At 47.9% G+C, this 17,319-nt stretch overlaps 1 protein-coding gene across 1 annotated transcript in view; it reads left to right on the forward strand.

Annotated features, from left to right (window-relative positions):
* Positions 1–17,090, forward strand: part of rcan2 (regulator of calcineurin 2) — an 84,130-nt gene extending 67,040 nt beyond the window's left edge. The window contains 3 exon segments of the mRNA NM_001011215.1: positions 8,107–8,280; positions 8,860–9,031; positions 16,309–17,090. Coding sequence (NP_001011215.1) covers positions 8,107–8,280; positions 8,860–9,031; positions 16,309–16,469 — 507 coding nt within the window. The 3' untranslated portion in view covers positions 16,470–17,090.
* Positions 17,091–17,319: the final 229 nt, after the last annotated feature.

The following is a 17,319-nucleotide window of genomic DNA, read 5'->3' on the forward strand; positions in this document are numbered from 1 at the left end:
ATAAGTGTAGGATAATGCTCTGCAGGATATAGCGGCACTGTATAAGTGTAGGATAAAGCTGTGCAGGATATAGCAGCACTGTATAAGTGTAGGATAAAGCTGTGCAGGATATAGCAGCACTGTATAAGTGTAGGATAAAGCTGTGCAGGATATAGCAGCACTGTATAAGTGTAGGATAAAGCTGTGCAGGATATAGCGGCACTGTATAAGTGTAGGATAAAGCTCTGCAGGATATAGCGGCACTGTATAAGTGTAGGATAAAGCTGTGCAGGATATAGCAGCACTGTATAAGTGTAGGATAAAGCTGTGCAGGATATAGCAGCACTGTATAAGTGTAGGATAAAGCTCTGCAGGATATAGCAGCACTGTATAAGTGTAGGATAAAGCTCTGCAGGATATAGCGGCACTGTATAAGTGTAGGGTAAAGCTCTGCAGGATATAGCGGTACTGTAAGTATATGTGATGCCATTAGCAGAGAATGGGGTGTTTACCCCTAATGCTAACTGTATGAATATGTAAGTGACTGGCAAATGTTAGAGATGAGCCGGGGGTGATTGGCTCAGTGCAGCCTCTAACCATACGGTGACAGGGTAGCTGCTGTAATGGGATGGTTAGCTCTCCTTCCTAGCAGCAGTTCTGTCACGCTTTGTGGCATTCAGACCACTGGTTAGAGACATGAAACCCCCTTTTTCCATTACTGCAGGATATGGAGCCCTTAGCAGGATTAAACAGCAGAGTGACTAAGATAAGGAAGCTTAGCATGTCAGAGTAAACACTTCATTATATAGAATGGGGATATATGTAGTCACTGAAAACAATGCTTAATTAACAGCTTAAGAATATATTTCATTTAATTACCCGATCCTCTCCTAAAAAGTACTGTTCCTGACTGGAAAAAGCACCATCTCCGTTACCTGCGCCCCTTGTACTGCAGCAGAACCCACAGTGCACTTGTCCCCTTCTGTTGGCACTGATGCCACATGCTGCCGTCACCCATTGGATCCTTTCAAAGGAGGAGGGTCAACCCTCTGCCTTCCAGATGTTGCTGAACTACAACCCTCAGCGTCAGGGCTGGAGTTGGTGCTGTTAAGGGTTTGCAATTCGTCTCCATTCGTGGATATAACCAATGATCTCTGTAATCACTCTCTGGGACGCTTACCCCTCTATATCCCTGACTGTATAGTTTTATTGCCAACATACTTTATTTCATATTATACATGGGCACGACTGTTCTGTGAGGGGTCTCTGTTTCTGTCCCAGCCCCAATCCCCCCCCGTGTATCCTCAGATGCTACTTCAGGTAACCATTGTTCTGCATGCAGTAAGGGCGCCTTTAATAGCGTTAGTCATTCACCAATGAGATGCTTCAGTAGGCAGGACCATTGGAATCTGTTAAATGCCAATGAACTAATCAGTAGCTGCTAAACTGTTCCATATTTCTGATTACATTTCTAGCACATATATTATCAGACTAATCCCTGGCGTATTTGGATACAGAGGAAGATTGGAAATGATTCCCTTGTCTGCAGAGAGTTGTAGTTGAACAGCAGTCGGAGGCACACAGCTTGCCTATATCCCCCCTACACTATGTATTCCTATATCCCCCCTACACTATGTATTCCTATATCCCCCCTACACTATGTATTCCTATATCCCCCCTACACTATGTATCCTATATCCCCCCTACACTATGTATTCCTATATCCCCCCCTACACTATGTATTCCTATATCCCCCCCTACACTATGTATTCCTATATCCCCCCTACACTATGTATTCCTATATCCCCCCTACACTATGTATTCCTATATCCCCCCTACACTATGTATTCCTATATCCCCCTACACTATGTATTCCTATATCCCCCCTACACTATGTATTCCTATATCCCCCCTACACTATGTATCCTATATCCCCCCCTACACTATGTATTCCTATATCCCCCCTACACTATGTATTCCTATATCCCCCCCTACACTATGTATTCCTATATCCCCCCTACACTATGTATTCCTATATCCCCCCCTACACTATGTATTCCTATATCCCCCCCACACTATGTATTCCTATATCCCCCCTACACTATGTATTCCTATATCCCCCCCTACACTATGTATTCCTATATCCCCCCCTATACTATGTATTCTATATCCCCTCCATACACTATGTATTCTATATCCCCCCCCCAATACACTATGTATTCCTATATCCCCCCCTACACTATGTATTCCTATATCCCCCCCTACACTATGTATTCCTATATCCCCCCTACACTATGTATCCTATATCCCCCCCTACACTATGTATTCCTATATCCCCCCTACACTATGTATTCCTATATCCCCCCCTACACTATGTATTCCTATATCCCCCCTACACTATGTATTCCTATATCCCCCCTACACTATATATTCCTATATCCCCCCCTACACTATGTATTCCTATATCCCCCCTACACTATGTATTCCTATATCCCCCCTACACTATGTATTCCTATATCCCCCCCCTACACTATGTATTCCTATATCCCCCCCTATACTATGTATTCTATATCCCCTCCATACACTATGTATTCTATATCCCCCCTACACTATGTATTCCTATATCCCCCCCTACACTATGTATTCTATATCCCCCCCAATACACTATGTATTCCTATATCCCCCCCTACACTATGTATTCCTATATCCCCCCCTACACTATGTATTCCTATATCCCCCCTACACTATGTATCCTATATCCCCCCCTACACTATGTATTCCTATATCCCCCCTACACTATGTATTCCTATATCCCCCCTACACTATGTATTCCTATATCCCCCCCTACACTATGTATTCCTATATCCCCCCCTACACTATGTATTCCTATATCCCCCCTACACTATGTATTCCTATACCCCCCTACACTATGTATTCCTATATCCCCCCTACACTATGTATTCCTATATCCCCCCCTACACTATGTATTCCTATATCCCCCCTACACTATGTATTCCTATATCCCCCCCTACACTATGTATTCCTATATCCCCCCTACACTATGTATTCCTATATCCCCCCTACACTATGTATTCCTATATCCCCCCCTACACTATGTATTCCTATATCCCCCCTACACTATGTATTCCTATATCCCCCCTACACTATGTATTCCTATATCCCCCCCTACACTATGTATTCCTATATCCCCCCTATACTATGTATTCTATATCCCCTCCATACACTATGTATTCTATATCCCCCCTACACTATGTATTCCTATATCCCCCCCTACACTATGTATTCCTATATCCCCCCTACACTATGTATTCCTATATCCCCCCTACACTATGTATTTCCTATATCCCCCCCTACACTATGTATTCCTATATCCCCCCCTATACTATGTATTCTATATCCCCTCCATACACTATGTATTCTATATCCCCCCCCAATACACTATGTATTCCTATATCCCCCCCTACACTATGTATTCCTATATCCCCCCCTACACTATGTATTCCTATATCCCCCCCTACACTATGTATTCCTATACCCCCCCTACACTATGTATTCCTATATCCCCCCCTACACTATGTATTCCTATACCCCCCCTACACTATGTATTCCTATATCCCCCCTACACTATGTATTCCTATATCCCCCCCTACACTATGTATTCCTATATCCCCCCCTACACTATGTATTCCTATACCCCCCCTACACTATGTATTCCTATATCCCCCCCTACACTATGTATTCCTATACCCCCCTACACTATGTATTCCTATATCCCCCCTACACTATGTATTCCTATATCCCCCCCTACACTATGTATTCCTATATCCCCCCTACACTATGTATTCCTATATCCCCCCTACACTATGTATTCCTATATCCCCCCCTACACTATGTATCCTATATCCCCCCTAGACTATGTATTCCTATATCCCCCCTACACTATGTATTCCTATATCCCCCCTACACTATGTATTCCTATATTCCCCCCTAAACACTATGTATCCTATATCCCCCCTACACTATGTATTCATATATCCCCCCTACACTATGGGGCACATTTACTAATCCACGAATCCGAATCACGAATGGGAAAAAATCGTATTGGAAACGAAAATTTCGGAAGATCGCAAATATCACGAAAATGCTTACGAAAAAATCGTATTAGTCACGATAATATCGTATTGGCGATCCGAAAGTCACGAAATTTTCGTACCGAACAATTGTAAACAGCGGTAAGACCTTTCTGATTTTTTCGTGCAAACGTCTGAAAAAGTCGTGCGCCGTACGAAAAAGTCGTGCGGACGCCCGAAAAAATCGGCAAAAATACGCTCGGAGCGTTCGCGTGAACGATCGAGCGTTCGTGCCTTTGTAAATGTGCCCCAAAGTATTCCTATATCCCCCCCTACACTATGTATTCTATATCCCCCCTACACTATGTATTCTATATCCCCCCCCAATACACTATGTATTCCTATATCCCCCCTACACTATGTATCCTATATCCCCCCCTACACTATGTATTCTATATCCCCCCTACACTATATATTCCTATATCCCCCCTACACTATGTATTCTATATCCCCCCTACACTATGTATTCCTATATCCCCCCCTACACTATGTATTCTATATCCCCCCTACACTATATATTCCTATATCCCCCCTACACTATGTATTCTATATCCCCCCTACACTATGTATTCCTATATCCCCCCTACACTATGTATCCTATATCCCCCCCTACACTATGTATCCTATATCCCCCCTACACTATGTATCCTATATCCCCCCTACACTATGTATTCTTATATCCCCCCTACACTATGTATCCTATATCCCCCCTACACTATGTATCCTATATCCCCCCCTACACTATGTATCCTATATCCCCCCCTACACTATGTATCCTATATCCCCCCTACACTATGTATTCCTATATCCCCCCTACACTATGTATCCTATATCCCCCCTACACTATGTATCCTATATCCCCCCTACACTATGTATCCTATATCCCCCCTACACTATGTATCCTATATCCCCCCTACACTATGTATCCTATATCCCCCCTACACTATGTATCCTATATCCCCCCCTACACTATGTATCCTATATCCCCCCCTACACTATGTATTCCTATATCCCCCCCTACACTATGTATCCTATATCCCCCCTACACTATGTATCCTATATCCCCCCTACACTATGTATTCCTATATCCCCCCTACACTATGTATCCTATATCCCCCCCTACACTATGTATCCTATATCCCCCCTACACTATGTATCCTATATCCCCCTTTACACTATGTATTCCTATATCCCCCCTATACTATGTATCCTATATCCCCCCTACACTATGTATCCTATATCCCCCCCTACACTATGTATCCTATATCCCCCCCTACACTATGTATCCTATATCCCCCTACACTATGTATTCCTATATCCCCCCTACACTATGTATCCTATATCCCCCCTACACTATGTATCCTATATCCCCCCCTACACTATGTATTCCTATATCCCCCCCTACACTATGTATCCTATATCCCCCCTACACTATGTATTCCTATATCCCCCCTACACTATGTATTCCTATATCCCCCCTACACTATGTATCCTATATCCCCCCTACACTATGTATCCTATATCCCCCCCTACACTATGTATTCCTATATCCCCCCTACACTATGTATTCCTATATCCCCCCTACACTATGTATTCCTATATCCCCCCCTACACTATGTATTCCTATATCCCCCTACACTATGTATCCTATATCCCCCCTACACTATGTATCCTATATCCCCCCTACACTATGTATTCCTATATCCCCCCTACACTATGTATTCCTATATCCCCCCTACACTATTTATTCCTATATTCCCCCCTACACTATGTATCCTATATCCCCCTACACTATGTATTCCTATATCCCCCCTACACTATGTATTCCTATATCCCCCCCTACACTATGTATCCTATATCCCCCCTACACTATGTATTCCTATATCCCCCCCTACACTATGTATCCTATATCCCCCCTACACTATGTATTCCTATATCCCCCCCTACACTATGTATTCCTATATCCCCCCCTACACTATGTATCCTATATCCCCCCCTACACTATGTATTCCATATTAGTAGACAGAGGGACCCTCCGCCGCCACTGGCTGCTAATTGCTCACTAACTACCTCTGTTACTGCCCCAGAGTTTAATTGCCCCACCAGAGAAAGAGCAGTGGATATTGCTTGTGTGTGAGATTGGGGTAATTGTGCCGGGAGCTGTGAGCGACGCGGCGCTGTGTGTAACAGGGAAATTAATATGCACAGGCTCCATTCATAAATACAATAGGGAGGTCTCGTACAAGATGTATTCAGCGGGGACGGGGGGGGGGAATGGTAACTATAGTAACAGCATGAACAAAGCCCACCGATGCCCAGCGTATCCTGCCTGCTATGGATTAAAATATTAACTCTCATTTTGTATAAGAACTGACTTCCTAGCTCAGCCAATCCATTTGGCTGTGTGTCCTTAAAGGGATACTGACACCAGAAATTAACCCTTTTTTTTACATCTCTATGAGTGGGCGGCCATATACAGCATTAGAAGCTGTAACTTCTTATTCTCATTCATTGTTTGCCCATTCATTGCTTTTAGGGACCAAAACGTTGAGATTCAGCGCCTTTCAAGAAGGTAGAAGGGGGCTCAGCCTGATGGTACAACAATGCAGAGACAAACTGCAATTGTTTTTTTTAATTATTTACATTTTTGTTTAGCAGTTCCAGCTTGGAGTTTCAGCAGCTATCTGGTTGCTAGGGTAAACATGACTTTAGCAACCAGGAAGCCGTTTGAATGAGAGACTGATATATGGATAGGGGAGGGGCTGAATAGAAAGATAAGTAATAAAAAGTAATAATAACAGTAAAACTGTAGCCTCACAGAGCAATAGGTTTTTGGCTGCTGGAGTCAGTGACCCCCATTTCTCTATATATCTGTAACCTTGTTATGAGCTAAGGGGGCCCAGCCTGAAGGCCAGTTAGGGGGGGATTTGGGGTGAGTGCTTATTTGTGCCCTGGGTACCCCTGGAACTATAGCAGGGTGACTGTTACCCCAATGTTTCTATATATCTGTAACCTTGTTATGGGCTAAGGGGGCCCAGCCTGAAGGCCAGTTAGGGGGGGATTTGGGGTGAGTGCTTATTTGTTCCCTGGGTACCCCTGGAACTATAGCAGGGTGACTGTTACCCCAATGTTTCTATATATCTGTAACCTTGTTATGGGCTAAGGGGGCCCAGCCTGAAGGCCAGTTAGGGGGGGATTTGGGGTGAGTGCTTATTTGTGCCATAATAATGGTTGGATGGGTTGGGGGTTGAAACAGTCCCACAAGCAGTTCTGTGGGGTGAGACGTTAGACTTGCTGCTCTGTTATGGCTGAAAGCACATTTTCATTACGCGCTGCTGACAGCTCTTGCTTGATCAATTACCCCATCAGCGGTAGTACAAGCAGTGCTATTTATACGCTTACACAGGTAGGCGCCAATACGTGGGTCTGGTGTTCAGGACATAAGGTTCCCTTCTCATTAGCAGAGCCGTTCCCAGCCTTCCTGGGGTTGTGCCACAATGCGCCATCACTTAGTGCCAGGCACAGCTTTAGGCCACATCTATGGCTAGTACTGTACAGCGCTGCGGAATATGTTGGCGCTTTATAAATAAATGTTAATAATAATAATACTGGGCGCGGGCTGTAATGCACCAGTATACTTGCACATATACAGTAGCACTGTTCATAATGGAATGTATTGGGGAGTGAATTCACCCCCCCACACACACCACCATCATTAACAGATTAAGGGTCGCCCTGCTAAACATTCACCTTCTGTAGCACTCCACTTGGGTTAAACATGATTGGTTGCCATTTAGTTTGATTGGCAGTGTAACCGATACATGAGGACTCCCCAGTTCTGCGCACAAAAGGCGGCGGGAGTAGTGGAACCCCCAGTCATTAAAAGTAACCATAACAGGAGTTTGCCCCCCACTGGAAGCTGAAGTTTATTGGTTCGGGTCCAGACTCATCGGGGGCTTCTTTTTGGCTGTTGCAGGAGAAATTCGAGGGTCTGTTTCGCTCTTATGACGACTGCGTCACACTGCAGCTTTTCAAGAGCTTCCGAAGAGTGCGGATAAATTTCAGCAACCCCAAGGCAGCGGCGAGAGCGAGGATAGAGCTCCACGAAACGCAGTTCAGGGGCAAAAAGTTAAAACTGTACTTTGCACAGGTAAGAAAGCTCCGCCCCAAACACAGAACTTGCTGGGTTTTTTTTCTGTAATTCTCCTGGCCCCCAATATTAGGGTCCCCATACACCTTAAGATCCGCTGGCTTGGCGATGTCGACAAGCAAGCGGATCTTCTCCCGATATCCCCCACCCTGGGGCCAAACAATTGAATTATAACGACGGGTATAGGCAAAGTCGGTTCGGGGAGCCGATGCGGTCCCCGATCCGACTAGATTTTTAAAACAACTGCCCGATCGAAATTTGCCCGATTTCAGGCCAGATATGGGTCGGGGAGTCCCATCAGTAGTTCCCATACGCGGGCCGACTAGACCTTTAGTCCACGTATGGACCCTACATGATGCCCTCTCGGATACAGGGCCACTTTAATAATGGGCAAAAGAAGGGATGCTACATAAAGCAACAGTGGCAGCCGCCATATCGGGGGAGTTGGGGGGTAGGCAGGCTGTCAGTGTTCCCCTTTAATCAAAAGCCTCTAAACCAACATTTTCTTTCCTAACTGCTTTGTAATCATTCCTGTATTTGTATCTGATGTGGGTGCCCAACCTCTAATCTCCTATCCAGGTTCAGAGCTCAGAGACAGACGGAGATAAGCTTCACCTGGCGCCCCCACAGCCTGCCAAACAGTTCCTCATCTCCCCGCCCGTGTCCCCCCCAGTCGGCTGGCAGCCAATAGACGACGCCACACCGGTTATTAACTACGACCTCCTTTATGCAGTCGCCAAGCTCGGCCCAGGTAGGTGCTCAGCCCTCCCTTCTTTCTAAGGGCAGTGCTCATTATTTGGCTACAGGCTGTGCAATTGGTGCGAGCCAAGAGCTTGTGTTTCCTTGTGTTCTTCTTACTAATACAAAACACATTGGTAAGGCATTGCTGTAATGAAGCCTATGTATGTGATTGGCTAGTGAGACCCCGACCCCCCAGAGGTCTATCATTGCAAGATGGATACCCAACATTATATTCTACCTCCCATAAGGGTGTTAATTAGTAGCAGCTACTTGTCACGGCTGCTAAAAACCAGAAAATCCCCTGCCATAGACAATACTGAGAATTGCCTCTGCTAAAACACACGTAGAGACAATTATCAGTAAATGATCAGCATTGTCTGTTTTAGTAGCTGTGCCAAGTAGCTGCTGCTAGTAGCTCTGTGTGTCATCACCCTTAATGAAATGACTGTATGCACAATTCATTTTTCATCCATGTCCTCCCACATGGACTTTCATCCGGTGGCACAGCCTTTCTTACAGGAACAAACATTATGGGGTGCAATGCAGTCACCGGTACTTAACCCTCTCTGGGCTATAAAGTGTGGGGTATGAGACCCCATGCTCTGTTTATTATGCATTTAAACAGGTGATGGTTCCTGAAGAAGGTTTAATGGAGCTGAAACGTTGTCTCTATCAGAGCCAAAGTCCATGTTCCATAATCTCCTGCCTGGGAACACAAGGAATACCCTTAATTAGATAGTAGTCGAAGTTGTCTCTGAGGAAGTCTCGGAATCAGGAACGAAAAATAATTCTTCCCTAAAGGACAGTCCCGCGGTCACCATTGTACTTACAGCCTTGTGTTGTCTCATCTATACCCCTTTATTCATCATGGTATAACCTGGTTACCCAGTGTGTGTGGTACAGACACAAATACATTTATCCATTTGTCCCTGGGAATGGCGCCGTGTCCCATGATTTAGAGCCTGATCCAGGGGTGAGAAGCTGTGAGGGCAGGTATCATTTAGATTCATTTGCAGGGTGGCAGAGCCCATTCTCACAGCGAGCCGGCAGGGTCGGAGCCATTACTCACTGTGGCAGCTCAGTCACTAAGGCACGGTTAGCCAGCGCGGTAACGGTCTGCGGGGAGCAGGAGTTTTGTCATAATATTTTTGAACTCACAGCTCTTGGCAAAATCAAACACAGGGCTGTTATAACTTGGTGTGGGGCTACGTAACCCAACAGTCAGGGGCGCTATCATCCCTATGGGCAGCTTTCTTTAATACATTCAGTTTTATACAAAGTTTCTCAAGGAAACTTTGGGCAACTTTGGGAAATCGCAGTGACGCATATGCCGTTACCCCTGCAGCTATAGCTCCCCTTACTGGCAGATGAGGTTTCACCATAACTACACGGATCCCCAGCCATAGACTTTACAGGGAAATTCATCATTATAACCTTCCTTAAATCTGAGGGTCCTGGAGTTTCTTGGGTTAATGTTTGTTGTTGGACAGAGCGTTAGAGCCAGAGACACAGTGAGGGGAGAGGGTAGCTGACTCTGTATTGCCCCCCACAGAGCGTTAGAGCCAGAGACACAGTGAGGGGAGAGGGTAACTGACTCTGTATTGCCCCCCACAGAGCGTTAGAGCCAGAGACACAGTGAGGGGAGAGGGTAGCTGACTCTGTATTGCCCCCCACAGAGCGTTAGAGCCAGAGACACAGTGAGGGGAGAGGGTAGCTGACTCTGTATTGCCCCCCACAGAGCGTTAGAGCCAGAGACACAGTGAGGGGAGAGGGTAGCTGACTCTGTATTGCCCCCCACAGAGCGTTAGAGCCAGAGACACAGTGAGGGGAGAGGGTAACTGACTCTGTATTGCCCCCCACAGAGCGTTAGAGCCAGAGACATAGTGAGGGGAGAGGGTAGCTGACTCTGTATTGCCCCCCACAGAGCGTTAGAGCCAGAGACACAGTGAGGGGAGAGGGTAGCTGACTCTGTATTGCCCCCCACAGAGCGTTAGAGCCAGAGACACAGTGAGGGGAGAGGGTAGCTGACTCTGTATTGCCCCCCACAGAGCGTTAGAGCCAGAGACACAGTGAGGGGAGAGGGTAACTGACTCTGTATTGCCCCCCACAGAGCGTTACAGCCAGAGACACAGTGAGGGGAGAGGGTAGCTGACTCTGTATTGCCCCCCACAGAGCGTTAGAGCCAGAGACACAGTGAGGGGAGAGGGTAGCTGACTCTGTATTGCCCCCCACAGAGCGTTAGAGCCAGAGACACAGTGAGGGGAGAGGGTAGCTGACTCTGTATTGCCCCCCACAGAGTGTTAGAGCCAGAGACACAGTGAGGGGAGAGGATAGCTGACTCTGTATTGCCCCCCACAGAGCGTTAGAGCCAGAGACACAGTGAGGGGAGAGGGTAGCTGACTCTGTATTGCCCCCCACAGAGCGTTAGAGCCAGAGACACAGTGAGGGGAGAGGGTAGCTGACTCTGTATTGCCCCCCACAGAGGGTTGGCACAAAAGCAATTGGCTGTGGCAGGGTACAGGGCATGAGGGGACTGGCAGCGCCGCGCTGGTTATTGCTGAGCTGAACATAAAACTCGCACATCATTGCAGCAGCCTCTCGCAGGGGTCACATAAGGTTTGGTAGAGCGTAAGCTCTGTGTACAACTGGAATATAGAGCATCACATCCATATAGTAGCCCCCTGCCTTGGTTGGCACAGAGGGCCACTGGCATCACAGGGGCCCTTTGGGAGGTGTAAATTATAAAAGAGATAATGTAGGAATATTCAGTAGTGTAACTGACTGTTATTTTTGGGGTTAACAGCAAGATGCCCTGTCAGTCCCGGAGCCGCTATTGGCGCAGGTGCTGACGCAGTTCGCAGCAGATATGTATAATTTATCAAGCGAGAAGCCGTGTCAGTAACAGAATCCTGCGATTCCTTGGCGTCATCTCACGGGGAGGCTTCTGTTCTCCCGGCTTCTGACTCACGGCTAAAGGAAAATAAAGCCGTGACATTGCCACAAGGTCACCCTATTATAGTGGCAGGTAACGGGGCCACTGTATGTGTGAAAGCCACTGATTGGGCGGTCAGACGAATAGAGACAATAAACAGATTATGGGCCCTAATTTGCCAACCGCGATAGCTACATAAATACAGAGCAGTCTTAGTACGACACAGACAGTGATATTCAAAGACAGTTTGCAGATGGTCTTCTTGAGAGACTGGAAAATGAATAGGAAAGGAGACAGTAATAGAGCAGCTCCCCTAGTGGTTATAAGTAGGTGGTGCTGCTTCAGGAGGGAACTGGGTGGCATATTCAGATGCAGGAGATGCAGGATGGGCAGGTTGGATGTACGGGGGACCTGGGGTTGTACCACCCTAGGCACAGGGACTATAGGGCTGGAGCACTAAGCAGCAGGGAATAGCGCCCCCTACATTGGCTTATTGTGCCGTTACAGTTCTGTGCATAGGGAATAGGGCACAGTCATTATTTTCTTTGCTGATGCTGAAATATCTCACAGTTTGGTCCCTTGACACTTGGCCCCTTCTAAAAATAAGGGATTTCCTTGACAACTCACCATTTTGAGCTTGGATATATATATATATACACATTATTCATGCTCCCGCAAAGGTGACTTTCTGTGCTACATCCAACCGCTGCACAGCTTTTTCTATTTGCCCTTCCCAGGGCACATTTATATCCAGTTGTCCCTTGATTGATTACCAGTGGCCCCAGTGTAGACACTAATTTGCTGTTAGGGCAGACGAGGAGGCAGAATCACATGGCCACCCCTTGTATTATTGCCCCACGCCATCATGTGATCCTGCTGGGCACTGACCCCCACCTTCTGATCAGTAGCGCGTCCCACCCACCTGTCCGTCATATCTACACCTATAGAAACTGCTTGTAACAGGCTGAACCCGGGGCACCCAGTTATGTTGGGTTTTATGGAAGAATAATATTTTTTTGTGATGCCCGCTCTCTGCAGTGCCCCCTGTGGGTGCCTCCCCTAACCTATAATCCCACGGGGGCAGCGAGGCACAGGGAGCCATCAAACTGCAGGTATATGGGGAGCTGAGAGCGAGACGGTGCCAGGGAAAGGGCTAATATATTCCCCAGAGAGGGACGGGGAGATGCAGTGGCCAGGGTGGCTAATAGCCTGTGTGTGCGCTGAGCTGCCTGTAAGTGACAGTGAGAGATGGGCCCTGGATACAGGCTGGCAGCACTGACGTCAGATTGTGGCTGAGAAATGAGTTGGAGCCCAGAGGGCAGTAATGTTAGAGAGAGAAATCAAATCTCTTCCTGATGTAGCAGAACCCGGGCTGCCAACGCACACGCGGGCATCTACACACTGGCACCTACACATGGGCACCTACACACGGGCACCTCCACATGGCACCTACACACGGGCACCTACACATGGGCACCTACACACGGGCACCTCCACATGGCACCTACACACGGGCACCTACACACGGGCACCTACACACGGGCACCTCCACACGGGCACCTACACACTGGCACCTACACATGGGCACCTACACACGGGCACCTACACACAGGCACCTACACACGGGCACCTACACACGGGCACCTCCACATGGCACCTACACACGGGCACCTCCACACGGGCACCTCCACACGGGCACCTACACACGGGCATACACGGGCACCTACACACGGGCATACACTGGCACCTACACACGGGCACCTACACACGGGCATACACTGGCACCTACACACTGGCACCTACACACGGGCACCTACACACAGGCATACACTGGCACCTACACACGGGCATACACTGGCACCTACACACGGGCACCTCCACACGGGCACCTACACACGGGCAGGGCATACACTGGCACCTCCACACAGGCACCTCCACACTGGCACCTCCACACGGGCATACACTGGCACCTACACACTGGCACATCCACACTGGCACCTACACACGAGCACCTCCACACGGGCATACACTGGCACCTACACATGGGCATACACTGGCACCTACACACTGACACCTACACACGGGCACACGCTCCTTTCTCAGACACATACCCCGGCCCTGTGTGTTTCTGTGGGAATAAGAACCCTCTGAAAGGGGCTGCTGTGCTACCTGCCACATCCACATCGTCCCTGCCAGCTTTGTGTGCCCATCCCAGGGTAATGCTCTGCTCTGGGGTGCAGGATAGCAGTGCCAAGCACCTTGCGCCCAATGGTGACACAACAGAATAGGGGGGCTGGGCCTCCGCAAGTGGCATGATGTGAAATTGCTCATGTTGTTTTTCCTGTACCCATAACTTGTGTTGCCCCCCAGCCGGTATTGGGCCGGTGCCAGTATTCAAATCTACCGGCAATATAAATACCAGTATATATGTACAGGTGGTAACCCTTCCTGTCATCCCTTCCCTGACTCTTTCTGCTGAAGATCAGGTGATCGGCCAGCCTATGCCCACCCACCTGCCCATTCCCCTGCCCCATCTGCCCATTCCCTGCCCCATCTGCCCATTCCCCTGCCCCATCTGCCTATTCCCTGCCCCATCTGCCCATTCCCCTGCCCCATCTGCCCATTCCCTGCCCCATCTGCCCATTCCCTGCCCCATCTGCCCATTCCCTGCCCCATCTGCCCATTCCCCTGCCCCATCTGCCTATTCCCTGCCCCATCTGCCCATTCCCCTGCCCCATCTGCCCATTCCCCTGCCCCATCTGCCCATTCCCTGCCCCATCTGCCCATTCCCTGCCCCATCTGCCCATTCCCCTGCCCCATTTCCTTGCTCCCAACTAACGTCAATGCCCGCACCCCAAACACAAGGCGAGTATTACCAGCAAAAGACGTGCCAACCCTACTCATAACCGTGCCCAGGGGCAGACGTTGGTTGCTCTTATTGTCACATGACTTTTTCACTTTCTGGAATTCCCTAAGCAGCAGAATCAGAAGTTTCGTCTCATCATATGAAACCTTCCCTCCACTGTAGTGCAATTGTCAGACCCGGCCAGTAGGCGGCACTGTTATTTCAGTATCATTATATTGGCAGCTTCAAATATGCTAATATTGTGAAATCTAGATTTAATAAAAAGTTCAGCCGCTTGGGGGTTCTGCACTGTGCAGATAAAATCTTACGCTGACCATGAACAATCTAGGTTGCCACACAAGCAGATACTTGCCCAATTTTGGCACTCAGCCAGTGGGCCACATCAGCCTGATCTTATGGCTCAGCCCTCGAGCCAAGATTCAGATGCAGAGGCCTCCAACCACCATCTTGGATCTTCAGCTGATTGGATTAGTAAAGGTGGCCACACACAGTCAGGGCTGAAACAGCAGATATGGAGGCAGAAACAATAGGATTTCTACCTCCTTCTGCCGATTCAGCCCTGACGGCAGATTTTGGTCAGGTGCCTTCTATGGCGCCCGATCAAAATTTTCTAACCTGGCCGATCGGCGACCGATATCAGCAGCTTCCTGTGATTCGCTGACATGCCATACACGCACCGAATATCGTACGAAACGAGGTTTTATACAATATTATCTGTGCGTGTATGGCCAGCTTTAGACAACTTACATTGATCTGCGCCCAAATGGTCACTACTCAGACCAATGTAAGATAGCGGGTCATTTAGGCATGGAGGAAGATCCAATCAGCTGAATCCATTCATCTGGATAAGGGATACAACAATGTAATTATTGGCAGTAGGCTGCTAAGTCAGTAAGGGGTAGCCAAGTCATTAGCCAATGTCTAATTTAGACTATGTTGGACTGGCCCACCAGGGTACTGGGGAGACTCCCCGTGGGCTCAGGGTTCATTTGCCCTTGTATAACTGTAACATGGCCATTCCTTACAGCAGGGATCCCCAGCCTTTCCTACTTATGAGCCACACTCAGATGTAAAAAATGTTGGTGGGCCACACAAGCATGAAAAAGTTCTTTGGGGATGTCAAATAAGGGCTGTGATTGGCTATTGGGTAGCCCCATGGGGACTGCTGGCCTGCAGGAGGCTCTGCTTGGGGTAAAACTGTGTCTCTGGGCTTCCAAAACTTGTCTCCAAGCCAGAAATGTAAAAATGGCTCCTACTTTGGGGCCACTGGGAGCAACATCAAAGGTGAGCAACATGTTGTCCCTGAGCCACTGGTTGGGGATCACTGCTTTACAGACTAATCAAGACTAAACTGACCATGTTTCACAACCAATCAGAATCTGGCTCCTTGCCCAGCCACCAAGAGTGTAGCCAATGGGGTGTGTGGTTGTTAATGGAGCAGAATGCTATTGGCCCAATTTTCAACATTTGCCCCCTTTTTCTTTTTAAGGTGAGAAATATGAGCTTCACGCCGGCACGGAATCGACCCCCAGCGTGGTGGTGCACGTGTGCGACAGTGACATGGAGGAAGAGGAGGACACAAAGAACTCACCGAAGCCTAAAATCATCCCCACCAGGCGCCCCGGCCTGCCTCCGACCAAGTCCAACTGATCTGCCCTGGGGGGGGCGCCACCCTGACTGAATCTTTTTCACATAGCTTTTATATCCTTAACTCTTCCATTAGAGCGTAGCCTTTTCCTCATTTTTATAGGGAGGTTATTGGCGCATCGTGACATCAGCATGGAGGCCGCCAGTCAGCGCTTTGGGTTCCTATACAGGGAGAAACCATTTGCTACACAGGACTTTACGCCTCTCCCAAGTGCTGATTGGCCAGAGAACCGGGACGCGGCTTATACCAGAACGGCGGGATAAATATATCACCAAAAATCTGTTTTTTTTGTTTTTTTATTTAATATTTGCACAAAACCCCATTGATGCGAGATTCCATCATGTCACTTGTCTCTCTGCCAGCGTTTTCTGTGCGTTTATGTTCTTAACCCCTCCCACTAGTTGCGGCGGAGAGAGACGCGCGGGTAAGGAAGTGCCGGACAGAAGGAGCATGTCGGATATCTGTGTCTCACATTCATGGAATTGATATTTGTAAATTGTTTGTGTAACGAAGAATAAAAAGGAAATTTAGAAATTCAAATGTTGTTGATTTTCAGCAGCAAATGAAATGAAAATGTGATCCAGGGAATGGTTACCATGGAAATAAAACACACATTTAACTTACCCTTTGTGCCCGTTGTCTACTGCATCATTTTGCCCCGTGCGTCACATTTTGGTCCAGTTTCCGTGTAGGAAGGTCCCACCCATCTATGGCAGTAGCAATGATCTGATTGGTTGCTAGGATAGTGATGTGCCGGGCCCCGTGAAATCTTCTTTGACGAGGGGGTCCAGTCGTGTTGTGAAGTTATGTATAAAGTTACTCAATTTACGTAACTTCTGCAAAAACTGCCTA

The sequence above is a fragment of the Xenopus tropicalis genome, chromosome 5, assembly GCF_000004195.4.
Source record: "Xenopus tropicalis strain Nigerian chromosome 5, UCB_Xtro_10.0, whole genome shotgun sequence".
NCBI classification, from domain to species: domain Eukaryota; kingdom Metazoa; phylum Chordata; class Amphibia; order Anura; family Pipidae; genus Xenopus; species Xenopus tropicalis.